General features: G+C 43.7%; 1 protein-coding gene across 3 annotated transcripts in view; it reads left to right on the top strand.

Annotated features, from left to right (window-relative positions):
- The window catches only part of UFL1 (UFM1 specific ligase 1), a 63,808-nt gene that overhangs the window by 25,612 nt on the left and 20,650 nt on the right, over window positions 1-17,546 (top strand). For all 3 annotated transcript variants that reach the window (XM_040428782.1, XM_040428781.1, XM_040428783.1), the window contains exons 9-14: window positions 1,650-1,796; window positions 6,419-6,594; window positions 12,457-12,636; window positions 14,671-14,788; window positions 15,918-16,040; window positions 16,711-16,831. In XM_040428782.1, coding sequence (XP_040284716.1) covers window positions 1,650-1,796; window positions 6,419-6,594; window positions 12,457-12,636; window positions 14,671-14,788; window positions 15,918-16,040; window positions 16,711-16,831 — 865 coding nt within the window. The remainder of the gene's footprint in view (window positions 1-1,649; window positions 1,797-6,418; window positions 6,595-12,456; window positions 12,637-14,670; window positions 14,789-15,917; window positions 16,041-16,710; window positions 16,832-17,546) is intronic.

Raw genomic sequence — 17,546 nt, forward strand, 5'->3', positions numbered from 1 at the left:
TTTTTTTACATTAATCATGGGATAACCCCCTTTAAGTAGACGTGAGAGAAGGGTGAAAATTAAATGGGTTGATAATAAGAACAAGCATTTATTATAATGTATGACACAGCTGCTAAAGCCATAATATAAGTAGTCCTGACCTTACCATCCTGGTCGGATGGTTCCTTACATCTGAATATGTATAAATTGTAAGGACCTTAATTACCTTTAAGCAGAAAATGTTATCTACTAGAATAAATATCCAAGTTTCTCGATAAGGCCTCTTTCACACTTGCGTTGTCCGGATCCGGCGTGTACTCCACTTGCCGGAATTACACGCCGGATCCGGAAAAACGCAAGTGTACTGAAAGCATTTGAAGACGGAACCGTCTTCCAAATGCGTTCAGAGTTACTATGGCAGCCAGGACGCTATTAAAGTCCTGGTTGCCATAGTAGGAGCGGGGAGCGGGGGAGCGGTATACTTACAGTCCGTGCGGCTCCCGGGGCGCTCCAGAGTGACGTCAGAGCGCCCCATGCGCATGGATGACGTGATCCATGTGATCACATGATCCATGCGCTCGGGGCGCCCTGACGTCACTCTGAAGCGCCCCGGGAGCCGCACAGACGGTAAGTATACTGCTCCCCTGCTCCCCACTACACTTTACCATGGCTGCCAGGACTTTAGCGTCCCGGCAGCCATGGTAACCACTCTGAAAAAGCTAAATGTCGGATCCGGTAATGCGCCGAAACGACGTTTAGCTTAAGGCCGGATCCGGATCAATGCCTTTCAATGGGCATTAATTCCGGATCCGGCCTTGCGGCAAGTGTTCCGGATTTTTGGCCGGAGCAAAAAGCGCAGCATGCTGCGGTATTTTCTCCGGCCAAAAAACGTTCCGTTCCGGAACTGAAGACATCCTGATGCATCCTGAACGGATTTCTCTCCATTCAGAATGCATTAGGATAATCCTGATCAGGATTCTTCCGGCATAGAGCCCCGACGACGGAACTCTATGCCGGAAGACAAGAACGCAAGTGTGAAAGAGCCCTAAGACCCAGATGAATAGTTAAGATTCGGATCACCAGTCAATACATGGGCCTGACTGATCCAGGGTGTATTTTTCCCACAATTATCTGACTGTATACATCTGTGGGAAATGAATAAACCTGTCTCGCACCAACCCAGCTACAAGAACCCCAACAGATCGCAGCGTGGTATGCACATTAACCACCAAGCCACAAAGGATATGTATTGAGCTGAATGTCAGGGAACAGTATTACAAGGGCCCCCCATTGAAGTCAGTATTTGATAATCTAATACATTGCTGTGCAGAGTCCTCCAAAACAGAGACGCAGAGAGCCTGGCATAAAATGGTGAAAAATCTGAAATTTTGACTCAAAAACAGGTCTTGTGACTTTTCTACACCAGAAAACTGGAGCAGAAGCTATTGCCTAAAAGAGGGATGGGGGGGTTACAGGCGGGGGACCCCTATCTGTAGAGGTAATAGGCATATGGACAGGGTTTTCCCTGATGTACAATACGAAGGAATACGGCACCTCTGCAGTACAGTCTACATTTGTATGCAGCGCCATGTATTCCAGGCTCCTCTGACAATTAAGACGTGCCATTTAGACATTCTTTAAGAAATGCCTGCTTTAATCCTTTCTTGCAGCACTGTTGGAGGAACTTGTTAACCGTGGACGTTTAAAGGGCACAGTGGTCGGCGGAAGACAGGATAAGGCTGTGTTTATTCCTGACATCTACGCCAGAACACAGAGCAACTGGATAGACGCCTTTCTCAAGCAAAACGGTTACCTAGGTAACACGCTTCTCCTCTTTTCAAGAAACAAGGAGCTCTTTGTGAAGGCAGCTTCTGGCTTTTCACTTTCTGCCTCCAGATCTGCAAGCTTCGTCCTTTATTTTCTGTAGAATACAACGTCTGTACGATGGCTTGTGTGTGGGGACTAAGTAACAATGGGAGGGGGTTTACTGGGACCAACCGTAATGCACACAAAATGGACTGTTTTCCAACCACCTTCTAATTAACTATCAACAGGGAGAAATGTATAATTAACAGACCCAATGATTAATGTACAGTGTGACTACAAATGACACATGGAATGGAGCTGTGCTGCCCTGGGTGTCTCAGGCAAAGTCCCAGGCAATGTAGCCACGTTTTGGGAGTGAGCTGCTCCCTTCATCAGGTCAGATTATGACCTTAACACCTAAAATAATTATATTTATATCAATAACCCCTGCCTTTCAGACAAAGGGGAAGAGACATTGTAAAGAAAGAGAAGACATGTTAAAACACACATAATATATACACATGATGCCCTAAAAGAATCAAAAGAATACTGTTAAAGAGAACCTGTCACCACAGAATGCAGCGCAAACTGACTGCAGCATGTTATAGAGCAGGAGGAGCTGAGCAGATTGATATCTAGTTTTGTGGGTGAAGATTCAATAACATTTGTAATTTAGACATTTAAGTCTCTCCTCTTTCTGACTTCTGTTGTACACAATGGAGGTGTTAGCAGTGATTGATAGCATTCTCTGTGTAAGTGTGTATTCATAGATAGCGGTCAGTCATTGCTAGTTGTACACAGTGGAAGTGTTATCAGTGATTGATAGCATTCTCTGTGTAAGTGTGTATACAGGTATAGCTGTCAGTCACTGATAGTTGTACACAGTGGAAGTGTTAGCAGTGATTGATAGCATTCTCTGTGTGTGTATACAGGTATAGCTGTCAGTCACTGATAGTTGTACACAGTGGAAGTGTTAGCAGTGATTGATAGCATTCTCTGTGTGTGTATACAGGTATAGCTGTCAGTCACTGATAACACTTCCCACATGGACAATGAAATCAGAAGTAGTAGAGATTTAAATGTATAAATGACAAGTTTTTACAGAATTTTTTCCCATAAAACTATATGTCAATCTGCTCAGCAAATCCTCGTCTAGAACATGTTGACTGCAGATTGTGTTGTATTTTGTGGTTACAGGTCCTCTATAACATTTTGCTACATTAGCATCTCTGGAATCATGTAAAATAGCAGTGTACAGTAGGGGACCTCCAATCCCAAACTTACACCGCTAGAAGATAAAATTGGCACCCTGATTGTCCTTACATCCCAGCACAGCACAGTGTAGTGTCTCATTCATATAGCAACCAACAGAAGATGTGACGCTCAGCATGGTACTTCTGATCCCGTGTCTTCACCACTCAGGTGCAGGGCAAAGCATCTTTGTTGTCCAAGCAACAACGTAGCCTCATATTGTTGATAAAAAGGTTGTCCAGTTTCAGGAAGAAACCAGACAACACTTAAGATCCTTCGGCAAAAAAAAAACTGACAGATCCCTCGTCTGGCTTAGTATACATGGCTGTAGTGGTAATGTCACGTGACCACTGCAGCCAATCACTGGCCTCTTTGGTACACTGCTGTATGACACAGCTGACACTTGCCAGCAATGACCAGGATCAGAGACCACTCCAATCACTGTCATTTAACCCCTCCTATTCCATGGTCCGTAGGGACCATATCTGAGCAGATAGGCAGACTGAAATGTCTGCCTCTGTTTTGTCCTCCTATCTGATTTACTGTATCAAAATTGAGTAGCTCCCATCAATTGCTATGGCAGCCGGAGGCCAAGTGGAGAACTTCTATAGACAGCACCCTAGGGTGACCAAAAGTAAAAAAAAAAATAAAATAAATTTTTTAAATATGAAACAAAAAATACAAAATATTAAATTCTAATCGTCTCCCTTTCCCATTTTTAACATTTAATATAAACAGAATTGGTATTAAATTATAAAAGTATTATCCTGTACAGTAAAAAAAAAAAAATTATGATTTCCCATTTTTGGGTCACTTTACCCCCTCCCCCGATATGCCACGAGGTATTTCCTAAGAAAGAGAACCATCTCGCCAGTGCCACCTATTGGTAGTGGCTCCCTTTGAGTCAAGGTCCAACTTTCTAACAAGCCTTGGGATTTGACAAGACAATATAGCCAAGATATCCATCTTTAGGCCTTATGCACACGGCCGTGGCCGTATTGTGGCCCACAAACAGCGGGTCCGCAATATGCGGGCACCGTCCGTGTGCTCCCAGCATCACGGATGCGGACCCATTCACTTGAATTAGTCCGCAATCCGGAGCTGCACTGCAAAGAAATAGAACATTCAAGTTGAATGGCCGCACAACGGCCGTGTGTATGAGGCCTTAGACAGTTGTTTCGGCGTGCTTGCCTCTCATCAGTACAGAGAAGGATTCTGGCTGGAGGCAGCTTAGGCAGGGTGCTGAATCTCCTTCAAGAGACCAGTCCTCTAAGGAGTATTGTCGATGAGTAGTGTTGAGCGAACTTGTGTTTTATGTTCGGCGTCTAAAGTTCGGGTTATCGAAGTATCCCGTTATGGATTCCGCTACCACGGACCATAACGGAATTTAGAATCCATAACGGGATACTTCGATAACTTGAACTCGATCTTTAGACGCCGAACTTAAAACACAAGTTCGCTCAACACTACCGATGAGTCTCCATACCATGGAGTACTTCCAGTAAGTCTCAGGACTGGTCTCTTAAGGAGATTAAGCACTCTGCCTAAGCCGCTTTCATACTCTAGTTGGCCATAGCCACCTATCAGAACCCACCTTTCACTTTTCAGAGCTCCTTTGGAAAATGAAAGGTTGAATCTGGTTGCTAGGGGAAACTAAGGCAGTTTTCCTTTAACGGTTTTGATAAATCTCCCCCTATGGGTGTTAGAATATGGTATTGCCTTGTAGTCCTTTTTCTTGACTTTTCAAGCTGTGGCAGTCCTTCCGGTATTATGATGACTTGTAGTTTATGTAATGCTCTTTGTTGTACAATATTGAAATTTTTCCTTCCACTTCTGTGTATTCAAGACCTTTTTAGTTCAGGTCACTTTATATTGCCACATTCTAACACTTTCAGAAGTTATCATCCGCCTTTCACTCTGCCCTGCACTGCCGCCCACCATAGGTTTAAGAATAGAGTTAAAAAAGGGGAATATATAGGGGGTCATTTATTAAACAGAAATAAGCCTATATTAGGCGGATTGCGGTGTAAAAGTCCTTTGCGCCACAATCTGCAACTTCTCCCCACTCAAGCCAGGTCTAAAAAAGCAGACGTGTCGCGGAAGGGGACGGGCTGACTAGGAAGCTTTAGAAGCAGCGGTGGCTCCACCAAATTTATATAGAGGCCAGCGTTTCTTCATAACTTCAGCAGGACCTTATTAAGACCAGCGTTTTAGACTTGAGAAATGTGCCCCATAGTTTAGACATCAATGTGATGTAGAGTTAGAAATTCAGTGCGGCTCCTCGGTAACTGAAATTCAAGCTTTATTGAAGACATGGCTATGAATAAGGATGCATTTAAGCTGTGAAACGTGTAAGTGTTCATGTGGATTTTAAATCTTCAGTAAAGCTTGAATATTGTTTACTGAATTTCCAAGTCTACGGTTTGCATCCCTCAGGGAGCTCGGCCTACTCCGCGGTTATAGACGTTGGTGAGCTGCATGATTTTTCTTGACATTAAATTTAATCTATATGAACATTTCAGTAACTTTCTAAGTGCATTGCAATATCTTGTACTGATCCTGAGTTACAGCCTTTATTAAAGTTAGGGATGAGCGAATAGACTTCAGATGAAACATCCGAAGTCGATTTGCGTAAAACGTTGTTCCAATACTGGATGGAGCAGGAGCTCCATACAGTATTAGGATGTATTGGCTCCAATGAGCCGAAGTTATTATTTCGCAAAGTCACGCGAGACTTTGCGTAATAACTTCATAAATTGTACTGTAAAAAAACATTTCCTGAACCCGAGAAATGGTTTATTGCAGTACAAATTAATTTATGAAGTCATTACACGAGACTTCGCAAAGTAATAACCGGCTCATCGGAGCCAATACATTCTAATACTGTACGGAGCTCCTGCTCCATCCAGTATTGGAATAAAGCTTTATGCGAATTCGCTCATCCCTAATTAAAACCCAGAGCTGTAATCACAATTCTGCTAGTTGCTATTGGATTTTTTTTGTAGGGTGGTTCCTTCAACATCAGATTTCTGTACTTTGCCTAGGGTAAAGTACAGGGCTATTAGTACAAGATATAATAGAAGGTCTCACTCTCACTCACACTTGGGCATATGTTCAGTATTTCATCTGTTTTAATTTAAGCCAAAACCAAGTGTATCCATGCAGAGCTAATAGAAAAAATCGAAGATTTTCCTTTTCTTTTGCTGATTTTGGCTTAAAAGAATGGATGTACGCCATAATACAGTTCATGCAGGTGTTTATTCGGCCATGCTTGGCATCAGTAGTGAGTTGCTGAAACTGTCCATTACAGTACTGTCTATCAATACACTGCTTCTCCCGCTCTTTTTTTAATCCATGCATATTTTTTCTTATATTTTCTAAGAATATGATTCCTTATCAAGGCTGGGGATCCCAGACCCAATCGGATATATCAGAAAAAAATACAAGTCCGCCCCATTGATTTATTTGAAGTCTGTTTGTGTTGGTCAGAGTATAGTGGATCAGGTGGAAGCTTCAGTTGAAGAAGCTATAAGCTCAGGATCATGGCTGGATATTGAGGTAAGTGTTTAAAGGGAACCTGCCATCTGGTTTGGGACCACTAAACCACCAGCATGCCATTATGCGCTGTACATTGGGCACATGCGCAGTGAAGCAAGGTGGTACTGTTCTCAGCTTCATTGTCGCAGTGCTTATGCACCCAATGCCACTGGCAAGGGAGTCCTGGACTCTTCTCCTGGTAAGTTTGCATTTTATGTAAGTTCATTTGCAGGGACTGGTGGATTTGCTGTGGACAGTTCTGGGACCCTGCATAACGTTATAGTGGTGGCTTATTGGCCCCAAATCAGGTGATGGTTTCATTAGTCTCATGAGTGGACTTCTTTAACAAGATAAAGTCCCAAATAATTTTAAAAACTGTGCTGTTTAACAGTAATGTGTCTGGTATAAACTGCTGGGGGTAGTGGTGTGTAATGATATTTGTCTTTTAATGAAAATGGAACTGAGCTTATGACGGGTGGTTACTAAAACTGTTGCAAAACTTTACTGCAAAACGGATACAGTAAAACCCTTTTACAGCTTTCTTTAGACTTGCCAACTTATTTATTAGAGTAGAGATGTTAATATCCATAAGGCTACATTAGCCTGACAGAGGCCAGGAGGCTTTTGTCCTCTGTCTAGCTTGTTTATGTCATTATGCAAAAAAAAATAGTACGGACTAGTAGGGTTGGACGATATCAAAAATATTCCCACGATAACGATATTAAGAAATTTATCGCGATAACGATATATATCGCGATAAATGCCCATTTAGAAGAAAAAAAACACTTGGGGCCACAAGGAGACGTTATACTGTATGGGGGCAGCCACAAGGAGACGTTATACTGTATGGGGGGCAACAAGGAGACGTTACACTGTATGGGGGGCAACAAGAAGACGTTACACTGTATGGGGCAGCCACAAGGAGACGTTATACTGTATGGGGGGCAGCCACAAGGAGACGTTACACTGTATGGGGGCAGCTACAAGGAGACGTTATACTGTATGGGGGCGGCCACAAGGAGACGTTATACTGTATGGGGGCAGCCACAAGGAGACGTTATACTGTATGGGGGCAGCCACAAGGAAACGTTATACTGTATGGGGGGCAGCCACAAGGAGACGTTATACTGTATGGGGGCAGACGGGCAGTTCCCCAGCCTCTGATCAGCCCCCCCAGCCTCTCCCTCTTATCAGCCCCCTCTGGTAACCCCCCCCCCCCCCCCCCCCCTAGTATTAATCATTGGTGGCAGTGGCCACAGGGTCCCCCTCCCCATCATTGGTGGCAGTGGGCAGTGCCCCCCCCCCCCCCCCAGTATTAATCATTGGTGGCAGTGGCCACAGGGTGCCCCTCCCATCATTGGTGGCAGTGGGCCCCCCCCCCTCCCCAGTATTAATCATTGGAGGCCACAGGGTCTTCCCCCCATCATTGGTGGATGTGGGCAGTGCCCCCCTCCTCCCTCCCTCCCTCCCTCCCTCCCCAGTATTAATCATTGAGGCCACAGGGTCGTCCCCCCATCATTGGTGGATGTGGGCAGTGCCCCCCTCCTCCCTCCCCAGTATTAATCATTGAGGCCACAGGGTCGTCCCCCCATCATTGGTGGCAGTGGGCCCCCCCTCCTCTCTCCCTCCCCAGTATTTATCATTGGAGGCCACAGGGTCGTCGTCCTCCTCCTCCCCCCATCATTGGTGGCAGTTTGCAGTTCCGATCGGAGTCCCAGCAGTGTAATGCTGGGGCTCCGATCGGTTACCATGGTAGCCAGGACGCTACTGAAGCCCTGGCTGCCATGGTATGTTAGTGAGCAGCATTATACTCACGTGCGTCGTGGCCGCCGGGCGCTCCTTCTTCTCATAGGTCTGTGCGGCGCATTGCTAATGCTATAAGCCTTAGCAATGCGCCGCACAGACAGAAGAAGGAGCGACCGGCGGCCACGACGCACGTGAGTATAATGCTGCTCACTAACATACCATGGCAGCCAGGGCTTCAGTAGCGTCCTGGCTACCATGGTAACCGATCGGAGCCCCAGCATTACACTGCTGGGACTCCGATCGGAACTGCAAACTGCCACCAATGATGGGGGGAGGAGGAGGACGACGACCCTGTGGCCTCCAATGATTAATACTGGGGAGGGAGAGAGGAGGGGGGGCCCACTGCCACCAATGATGGGGGGACGACCCTGTGGCCTCAATGATTAATACTGGGGAGGGAGGGAGGAGGGGGGCACTGCCCACATTCCCGGCACCCGACCTCTGAGAGGACGCTGTGATCACCTGAGGGGTTAATTGCGCGGATCACAGCGTCCTCTCAGAGGTCGGGTGCAGGAAATGCGAGTGACAGAATTCCTTCCCTCCCCCACGCCGGCCGAACTGCTAAGAGCGCCGCAGCAAGCGGCCAGCAGGTATCGGGGACATTTGCACGAGTAGAAGTACTCTGCAAATGTCCCGTATCGGTTCATGCTAGGGCGGGCGGCCGCAGATTTAGAAGCGGTCAGCGTACATGACCGCTCCTATGACGTCACGAAATACCGCGGTATTTACAAAACGGCGATATCGCCATATCGCCGTTTTTTTAATACCGCGGTATATCGTGATACCGGTATATCGCTCAACCCTACGGACTAGCACACTAGACTACGCTATGCCATACAATTTTTGACGTATACGTCAGGATATACAATGGGACTCTATGGGTTGGGTATGCATTCTGTCAAAGGCATGTTTTTAACATACAGAGGAAGTAAACATGTTGTGAACAGAGCCTATGGGACTCAAGTTAGTTGATACCCAAGTAGATACGTTCTGCAAAAACGAAAATCGTATAGAAACGTATGACTCTATGTATCCATAGAACATAATTGGGTAAACATAGTTTTTCTGTAAATTTAGATTTTTTTTTTTGCAGGACTGAATACTGTGGCATACCACGCATTTCTGTCCTGCAAAAAAACAGAATCGTATAGTGTTTTTTTTTACATTGCAGTGAATGGGAGGTGGATAAAAACGTAAGACAATGTATTTTCCATCCATTCAGTTTATCATTTTTTTTTTTCACATAATGCCTTCAAATCTTTCTTTTAACCACTTGCCTACCGCTGCACGACTTTCAAGTCGCAGCAGTAGGCTCTTATCTGTAACCCGACGGATAAAAGCAATCTACTGGCAGCCCCTGCTGCCGCAGATCGCTATGACTGCGCTGTCATGAGACAGGAAGATGTGCCATGACCAGCTGGAGCGGTGTGGTTTCCAGCGTGTATTACATTGAAGAAGCTGAAAGCCGGCAGCGAGCGCCTGTTCTTATGTAAGAGTGCCACCTGCTGGCTTTAAAATGAAATGTCAGCCTGCAGGCTGGGAATTAACCTCTTCCTGCCTTGACTGTGGCAGAAAAGGGTTAATTTACTTTAAAAAAAAAAAGTAAAAAATAAATAAAATGCATTTTTATTTTTTATTTTTTTAAAGATATAGCAATAGTTCACTAGTATTAGCAATGGCAATTAGACTACGTACACACCCATACAAACATCCTGCCCCTTTTTCGTTCATTAAAAAATATATATATATTTTATTATATTTAGGTCTATTAGTTTTAGCAATAGTATAGTGGAATTTGTATCTGTAAAATATACAAACATACACACATTTGTTTATTTAAATCGAGGTATTTGTTTTAGGCTACTTTCACACTAGCGTTTCTATTTTCCGGTATTGAGATCCGTCATAGGGTCTCAATACCGGAAAAAAACACTTCTTCTGTTTTGTCCCCATTTATTGTCAATGGCGACAAAACGTAACTGAACAGAACTGAATTCTCCAAAATGCATACATTCCATTTGGTTGCGTTCCCATACCGGAGGGCAAACCGCAGCAAGCTGCAGTTTTCTTTCCGTCATGAAATGCGGAGCAAGACAGATCCGTCCCCATTGACTTGCATTGTGGGTCATGGCGGATCTGTCTTGCTCTGCATCTCACACTAACTCTGACACAATCTGGCACAATAGAAAATTGGAGAGAAAATGACTGGGCACACCTATGGATATTTAGTGACCAATATTTATTAAGTTAAAAAGACAAGTAAGTAGCGGAAATTGAAATATCAGATATATAAATGCAGAAAAATTGGACAGTAAAAAGTTTATAACGCTTACACACTTTGAACAATATTCCATAAAAAGTTCATATAAAAAAGTTCATATAGAAATCCATAAAAAAGTCTATGTATTTGTGGTTAATGTGCAGACCAGTCACTAGATGGTAGCGGTACCGCCGTGACTAATAGCTGTACCTCAGACACAAATGGACAGGTGAAACAAATACAAGATAATTAAGCTGATGTAAAAACTGCAATCTGATGTCAATAAGGGTACAGTACAAGCAGTGATTAGTTAATGAATAACTTTGTAGAAATATAAACCGCAATCGGATAATAAAATGTGATGATGAACTTGACATAGGAATTCACTGCCCCGGAATAGTCATGGGAGTCCAGGTGAAACAAATGTCAGTTGGGAATAGTAGACTAGCCTTGGTATGGCAAAAGTGCAGTAATTGTAAGTTTTAACTTACTCCGTAGCTGACTTAGCGGCGTCCCGCTTTCAGTCAGAGAAGGATCCGACAATATGATGGTAATATATTAAGGAACAGTCTTACCGGTATTGGAGGGTTTCTCTCGTGTAGAAGAAGCCTCTGCCGTCTCTCGGAACTTTATTCCCGGATTTTTCGTTACGGTCAGGTGAATCCCGCAATAAGTGAGTAATCTGGGTCGCCTGTTGCCCGTTTGGCTTGCTGCACGTGGTTCTGCTTGTTTGAATGCAGTTGCAGTATCACAGCCCTCCGGGGGAAAGTTTCAGACCGGCTTTTCTTTGTAAAAAAATGGTACGAACTTGTTCCTGATTAGGGTCGATGTGGTGCACTCGCATAAAGTTGAACCCCCCAGCGGGGGTGACGCTGTAAGACTGAGAGCACCCTTCTTTGGTGTATCAACCACCCTGTGCATCCGACTAACATTATTTTATCTACAATAGAAAACTGACTTTCAGTGGTGTTCAAGACGGATCCGTCTTGGCTATGTTAAAGATAATACAACCGGATCCGTTCATAACAGATGCAGATGGTTGTATTATCAGTAACTGAATCGGTTTTGCTGAACCCTGCCGGATCCAGCAAAAACGCTAGTGTCCAAATTTCCCCAAGATAATTACCTTAGGTGAATAACTTTTAAAAAAAAGTCACTTTGAAGGAGCTTGTAATGTTTTGGCGCTGTACAACAGTTTTCTGGCAGTACAGTGCCATAGAACCAGCAATAGAAAAATAAGCTGCCAAAATGCGCTCCAGTCTTTAGAAGTCTTGCGGTAGGCCCAGCCAGCAGATAAATTGCATAAATGGCGTCCATTTTCAGGGTACAAGCATACAGGAATGCTTTTAGAAATGTTTTGTCTTTAAACTTTTTGTAATAAGAAAGGAAATTTTTTTTATTTTTTTTTATAATTTTCAGTTTTAAAAAAATATATCCATCAACTAATGGCACAAAAGAGAGGTCTAAGGCGTCCCGTGAATAATAATACCAAATGCATGTAGGCTGGCTCAGAAATTGATCAGTTATTTGCAGGTAGATAGACCCATTGCTACAACTGAAAAACTGGCCTGGCAAGGAAGGGGGATAAACGCTCTGATAATGAAGTGGTTAAAAAAAAGTATACGTATTTTGTTAAAAAAAAAGAAATGTATTGAAACGTATGCACATCCATGAAATGTATAACGTTAAAAAAAGATTGCATACGTGTGTGTAGGTTTTTCTTACTGTATGGCCTCCGCCTGACGAGATGTAAACAGCCCTACTTGTATGCTCATTCAGATACTTACTTGTCTTATTCTTGATCTGCCTCTTCCCAGCCTCTGTTGCCGAGCTGTTTCTCTGTGGAAGATGCCTCCATCTTGCTTCAGCAAGTTATGAGAACATTAAATAAAAATTCTTCTGCTCGAATCTTTGGAGACAACGTTGTCGTCAGTGAAAAGTTTATAAATGAATGCACCGGTATCTTTAATGATCTCATGCAACACAAAGCTGAGAAGGTATGGGTGATTTCAGTGGTTTATCTCTGCTTGCTGTCATTGAATGGCAACCCATGTAAATCTGTCCTGGTTAATGTTGTGCAATGGAAACTGCATGGTAATTTGGCAGAGCCACGTGCCTGGGTGATTATCACATGGGTAGGACATAACCAGAAAAGGTTCCAGTTTACTGACCCCATCATGAAAAATGTGAAGAACTGATATGAAGTACATTATTTGAGTCCAAGAACCCGGTGTTCCTAGTTTTCATACTACTTTTCATGTTTAAGTAGTATTATGCCCACTGAATACATAAGTGAATATTTGACATATTTTGCAATTTGAAAAATATCACTGACAACTAGCGTCAAATAATAGTCCCCAATATCAGTCTCCAAAGCAGGACTCCTGAAGTGAGCAGAGAGCAGCATTGCCTATACAGCCTTCCTCGCACTGGCTCGGCTATCTCCACCATTCCCATAGAAGTGAATTGAGCGGTGGCTCTATTAATTTGTATGGGCTCAGCTATTTCCGGAACTCCTATAGAAATGAGTACCCGCATCGATCTGACATTGGTGACATATCCTAGTGATATGCCATCAAAATCACACAGGACAAACCCCTTTAATTCACCCTGTACAATATTGTGAGCTTCAGGAACTCTCTAAAGTAGTCACGTTGTGAAGCGTCCAAATCACTCTTTAGTGCTTTAAACCCAATGCCGCTTATCATTCAGTATTTCATCATACCAAAACAAGTTAGCGTGCCGTGTTGGACCTACGGTATAATGGATCTTGAGCAGGTTGTCTCCCTTTAGCAATTGGCATTTATCATGTAGAGAAAGTTACTAGAAGTCACTTACTAATGTATTATTATTCATATTGCTCCCTTTGCTGGCTGGATTTAATTTTCCATCACATTATACACTGCTTGTTTCCGTGGTTACGACCACCTTGCAATCCAACAGAGTTGGTCATGCTTGCACACTATAGGAAAAAGTGCTGGCCTCTCTGGTGGCCTTGACTGTGGGAGCACGCTTAGGCAGGTGCTTTCTCCTATAGTGTGCAAGCACGGCCACTGATGCTGGATTGCAGGGTGGTCGTAACCATGGAAACGAGCCGTGTATAATCTGATGAAAAAATGAATCCAGCCAGTAAAGGAAGCAATATGGATAATAACAATACATTAGTAAGTGTCTTGTATTAACTTTCTCTACATAATAAATGCCACTTAATGCCGCTGAAGTGAGACAACCCTTTAAAGGGAACCTGTCACCGGGATTGTGTATAGAGCTGAGGACATGGGTTGCTAGATGGCCGCTAGCACATCCGCAATACCCAGTCCCCATAGCTCTGGGTGCTTTTATTGTGTAAAAAAAACGATTTGATACATATGCAAATGAACCTGAGATGAGTCAGAGCTTGAAAATATGACTCTTCTCTGGTCACAGAAGTAAGATATGACTCTTTTATGTTAATTTGCATATGTATCAAATCGGTTTTTTTACACAATAAAATTACACAGAGCTATGGGGACTGGATATTGTGGATGTGCTAGTGGCCATCTAGCAACCCATGTCCTCAGTGCTATACACAAAATCCCGGTGACAGGTTCCCTTTAAACATATACTGGGAACAGGTTTTTTGTTAGTCCTGTGTAGATCTGTTTCCACCCAGCCATGTCCAGCTCCTTTTGAGGAGTCCTTTTCAGGCATATGCAATCAGTAGTAATGGGATTTTAAAATACCGCATGAATGGGTTAGAAATGTGGAGAACCCCTTTAAGCAGTATTAAATGTTTATTCTTATAGAGGCTCTGACTGCATTTTTTCCTCTGTATTCATTTGGAACAATTCTTTCCTTAAAGCACTTTTAACCTAGATATGATCCCTTTTGTAGGGAGTTATTCACCTCAATGTGGAAGATATAGAGTAGTAGATTTAAAAACCTTGCAGCATGGACCACGAGAGTCTGTGTAGTAGAGTTCTATCTTGGATACAGTAATTTTCAGACTCATGAACCTGATGCACTAGTGACCCAGATGTTTTATTTTCCAGGAAATGAAGCACAACCCTGTATTTCTGGTAACAGAAGAAGATCTTAAGCAAGCCTCTTTGTTGGAGAACGCACTAGGCAGGAAGGAGAAAAAGGATGAGAGGAAGAAGAAGGCCACAGGTAACTATTACATTTCTTACACTGCGGATCTAGGGCAGTTCATAATGCAAATCCGAGGGTTAGCCCCAGATTTCTTCCACAGTGGATTGTTCCAGCAGAACAATATGGATACCCTTATTCAGAGATACTCCCTAATCACGTAATGAGTGTGACCCAACAGGAGTCCAAAGGCCTCCTCTGAGAGACTTTGAGATGGTCAGATACTTCTAGTTTAAACCTAGATGTCCATAACCATGTTCATTTTTTTTTGAAGATGCGTAAGCGGTGTGACCTGGAATAAATTGGAGGCCAAAGATAACCTGTGCAATTTGGATGCAAATGTAGGACTCTTCTGTATCTCCAGGAGGTTCGAGTAATTTTACCATGAGACTGATTCAATCAGAACTCCAATTAAAATAAGTGGTTCTGATGTGGAATCATCTGCTAGTGCCAAGCTTTTACTTTTAATGGATATGCTTAAAATAGGGCGTTTTGTTTCATTGAATTGAAGTCTATTCCCAGTTATGATGAAATGGATTGTAAAGAACGGTCTCTAAGCTTGTGATCAGATGGATAGTGAGTGTTAACGGTCCACAGAGGCCCTGGAAATATTTCATTTTTGGTCTCCTGTGTGCATCTCTGTTCTAGATGAATATGATGCGGCAGAAGGGATAATCTGTATGGATAGGGTAGCGGTTTAAAAGTCTCACTTATGGCTGTCTTCTGAATTGTCTAATGCTGGCACTTCACTGGAGCTTTGCAGGTGATGCCGCAGAGTCCGATGGTTGCCCATGCATCTCCTACTGACAGTTCTACACTTCAGGTGGGAGAGCATAGAAAAAATTGTGGAGAGCGATCAAGGAGTGGAAAAAAGATAAAATTAGAAAAAGGTCAAACTTGCTACCTTTGAATTTCTCTACCATATCCAAATCTGACAGGACAGGATCTGGTCCCATCCAGTTCCTGCATAGAGCTGAAATACAGCCAATTTCTATCTTCCTGAACAGTCATTTCTCATTTGCCACCTATGCTTTAAATATTATGGACCATCAAGTTATTTTACACAGGATGGTAATAGTGGCGTGCCATTGTGAACTACTCCTTGTGCTGCTGTATTTCATAACCTCCTTTAATGAACTTTGACCTGCAGAAGGCAGCGGAAGCACCAGAGGAGGCGGTGGCAGCAATGCCAGAGAGATAAAGATAAAAAAGACAAAGAAAAAATCAAGGAAAGATGAAGACAGCGACGATGAGTCACAGACTGCTAGCACGAGTAGGTTTCATGTGTATTTGCAGGGCATGGAGACTTAGGAATCAACCTGTAAACTAAGGCTACTTTCACACTCTCGTTTGGTGTGAATCCGTCATGGATCTGCACAGACAGATCCGTTCAGATAATGCAACCATCTTCATCCGTTCAGAACGGATCCTTTTGTATTATCTTTAACATAGCCAAGAGGGATGTGTCTTGAACACCATTGAAAGTCAGTGGAGGACGGATCCGTTTTCTATTGTACCAGATTGTGTTATAAAAAAAATGGATCTGTCCCCATTGACTTACATTGTGTGTCAGAACGGACCCGCTTGGCTCAGTATCGTCAGACGGACAGCATTATGCTGAAAGCAGCGTTTTGGTGTCCGCCTCCAAAGCGGAATGGAGCCAAACTGATGCATTCTGAGCGGATCCTTTTCCATTCAGAATGCATTAAGGGCAAAATTGATCCGTTTTGGACCGTTTGTGAGAGCCCTGAACGGATCTCACAAATGGAAAGCCAAAGCGTCAGTGTGAAAAACTCTTTTGCTCAGGATTCCAATGATTCCTTAATAAGGAGTCATTAAATATGGAGAGTCATAAACTTGATAAATCCTGGTTGTACTAGTCTAGTAAGAGGTGACACCTTAATGATATTGTATCTTGTGTGTTTATTGCTGATTTACATCAGATAAACCAAGGGTACGAGAGGTCCCATTTATGTCCCTGGAAGAAATTCAAGATGTTTTAAGAAAACACGATCCAGATGCTCCAGATGAGTTGGTCATTGAGCTCTCTGAAAACTTAATCAGGTCAGTCATTCTGTTTTACATCATTTGCCTATGTACCAGGGCGAGATACTGAATAACACAACCCATAGTGGGTATGATAAGTAATACACTGATTTCATTTGCTTTTTATCTTTGTTCAGTGTGTAACTAGAATTACAGAGCCCCATAACCGCTTCCTCTCCACCTTCTTATTGCTAAGGGGGATACATCGTTAGGTAGTTTGTACTTCAGGTAACATGTGGCTAGTGCATATAATGTATGCAGATTCTGTGGGGCCACTGTAGAGAGGCCCTGAGAACCTGTGCTCCTTACGCTAAAAACAGAAGTGTAGGGAACGGATCACAGAAAGGTGGTTACAGTTAGGGGTGGGCGGTATAGGCGATATGCGATATAAATTTGGGCCACGATATGGATTTCCGCCATATCGCCTATATCGCCGGACCGCGATATGATCGCGCTCTCTGCGCGCACCATTTTCTCCTGATGAGCCGGCCGGCACAGTGGAGGGAGAAGGAGGGAGTACCTCCCTCCCCACTGTGCGCGGCTGCCGCTGAACACCAATGAGGACAGAGTAGGAGGAGGAGGGGAGGGACTGTGGCCACTGCACCACCAATGAATGTGCCGGCCATATCCCACAGGGTCCCCCTCCTCCCCCCCATCATTGGTGGCAGTGGGCAGTTCCGATCGGAGTCCCAGCAGTGTAATGCTGGGGCTCCGATCGGTTACCATGGCAGCC

The sequence above is a fragment of the Bufo bufo genome, chromosome 4 (assembly GCF_905171765.1).
Source record: "Bufo bufo chromosome 4, aBufBuf1.1, whole genome shotgun sequence".
Classification (NCBI taxonomy): domain Eukaryota; kingdom Metazoa; phylum Chordata; class Amphibia; order Anura; family Bufonidae; genus Bufo; species Bufo bufo.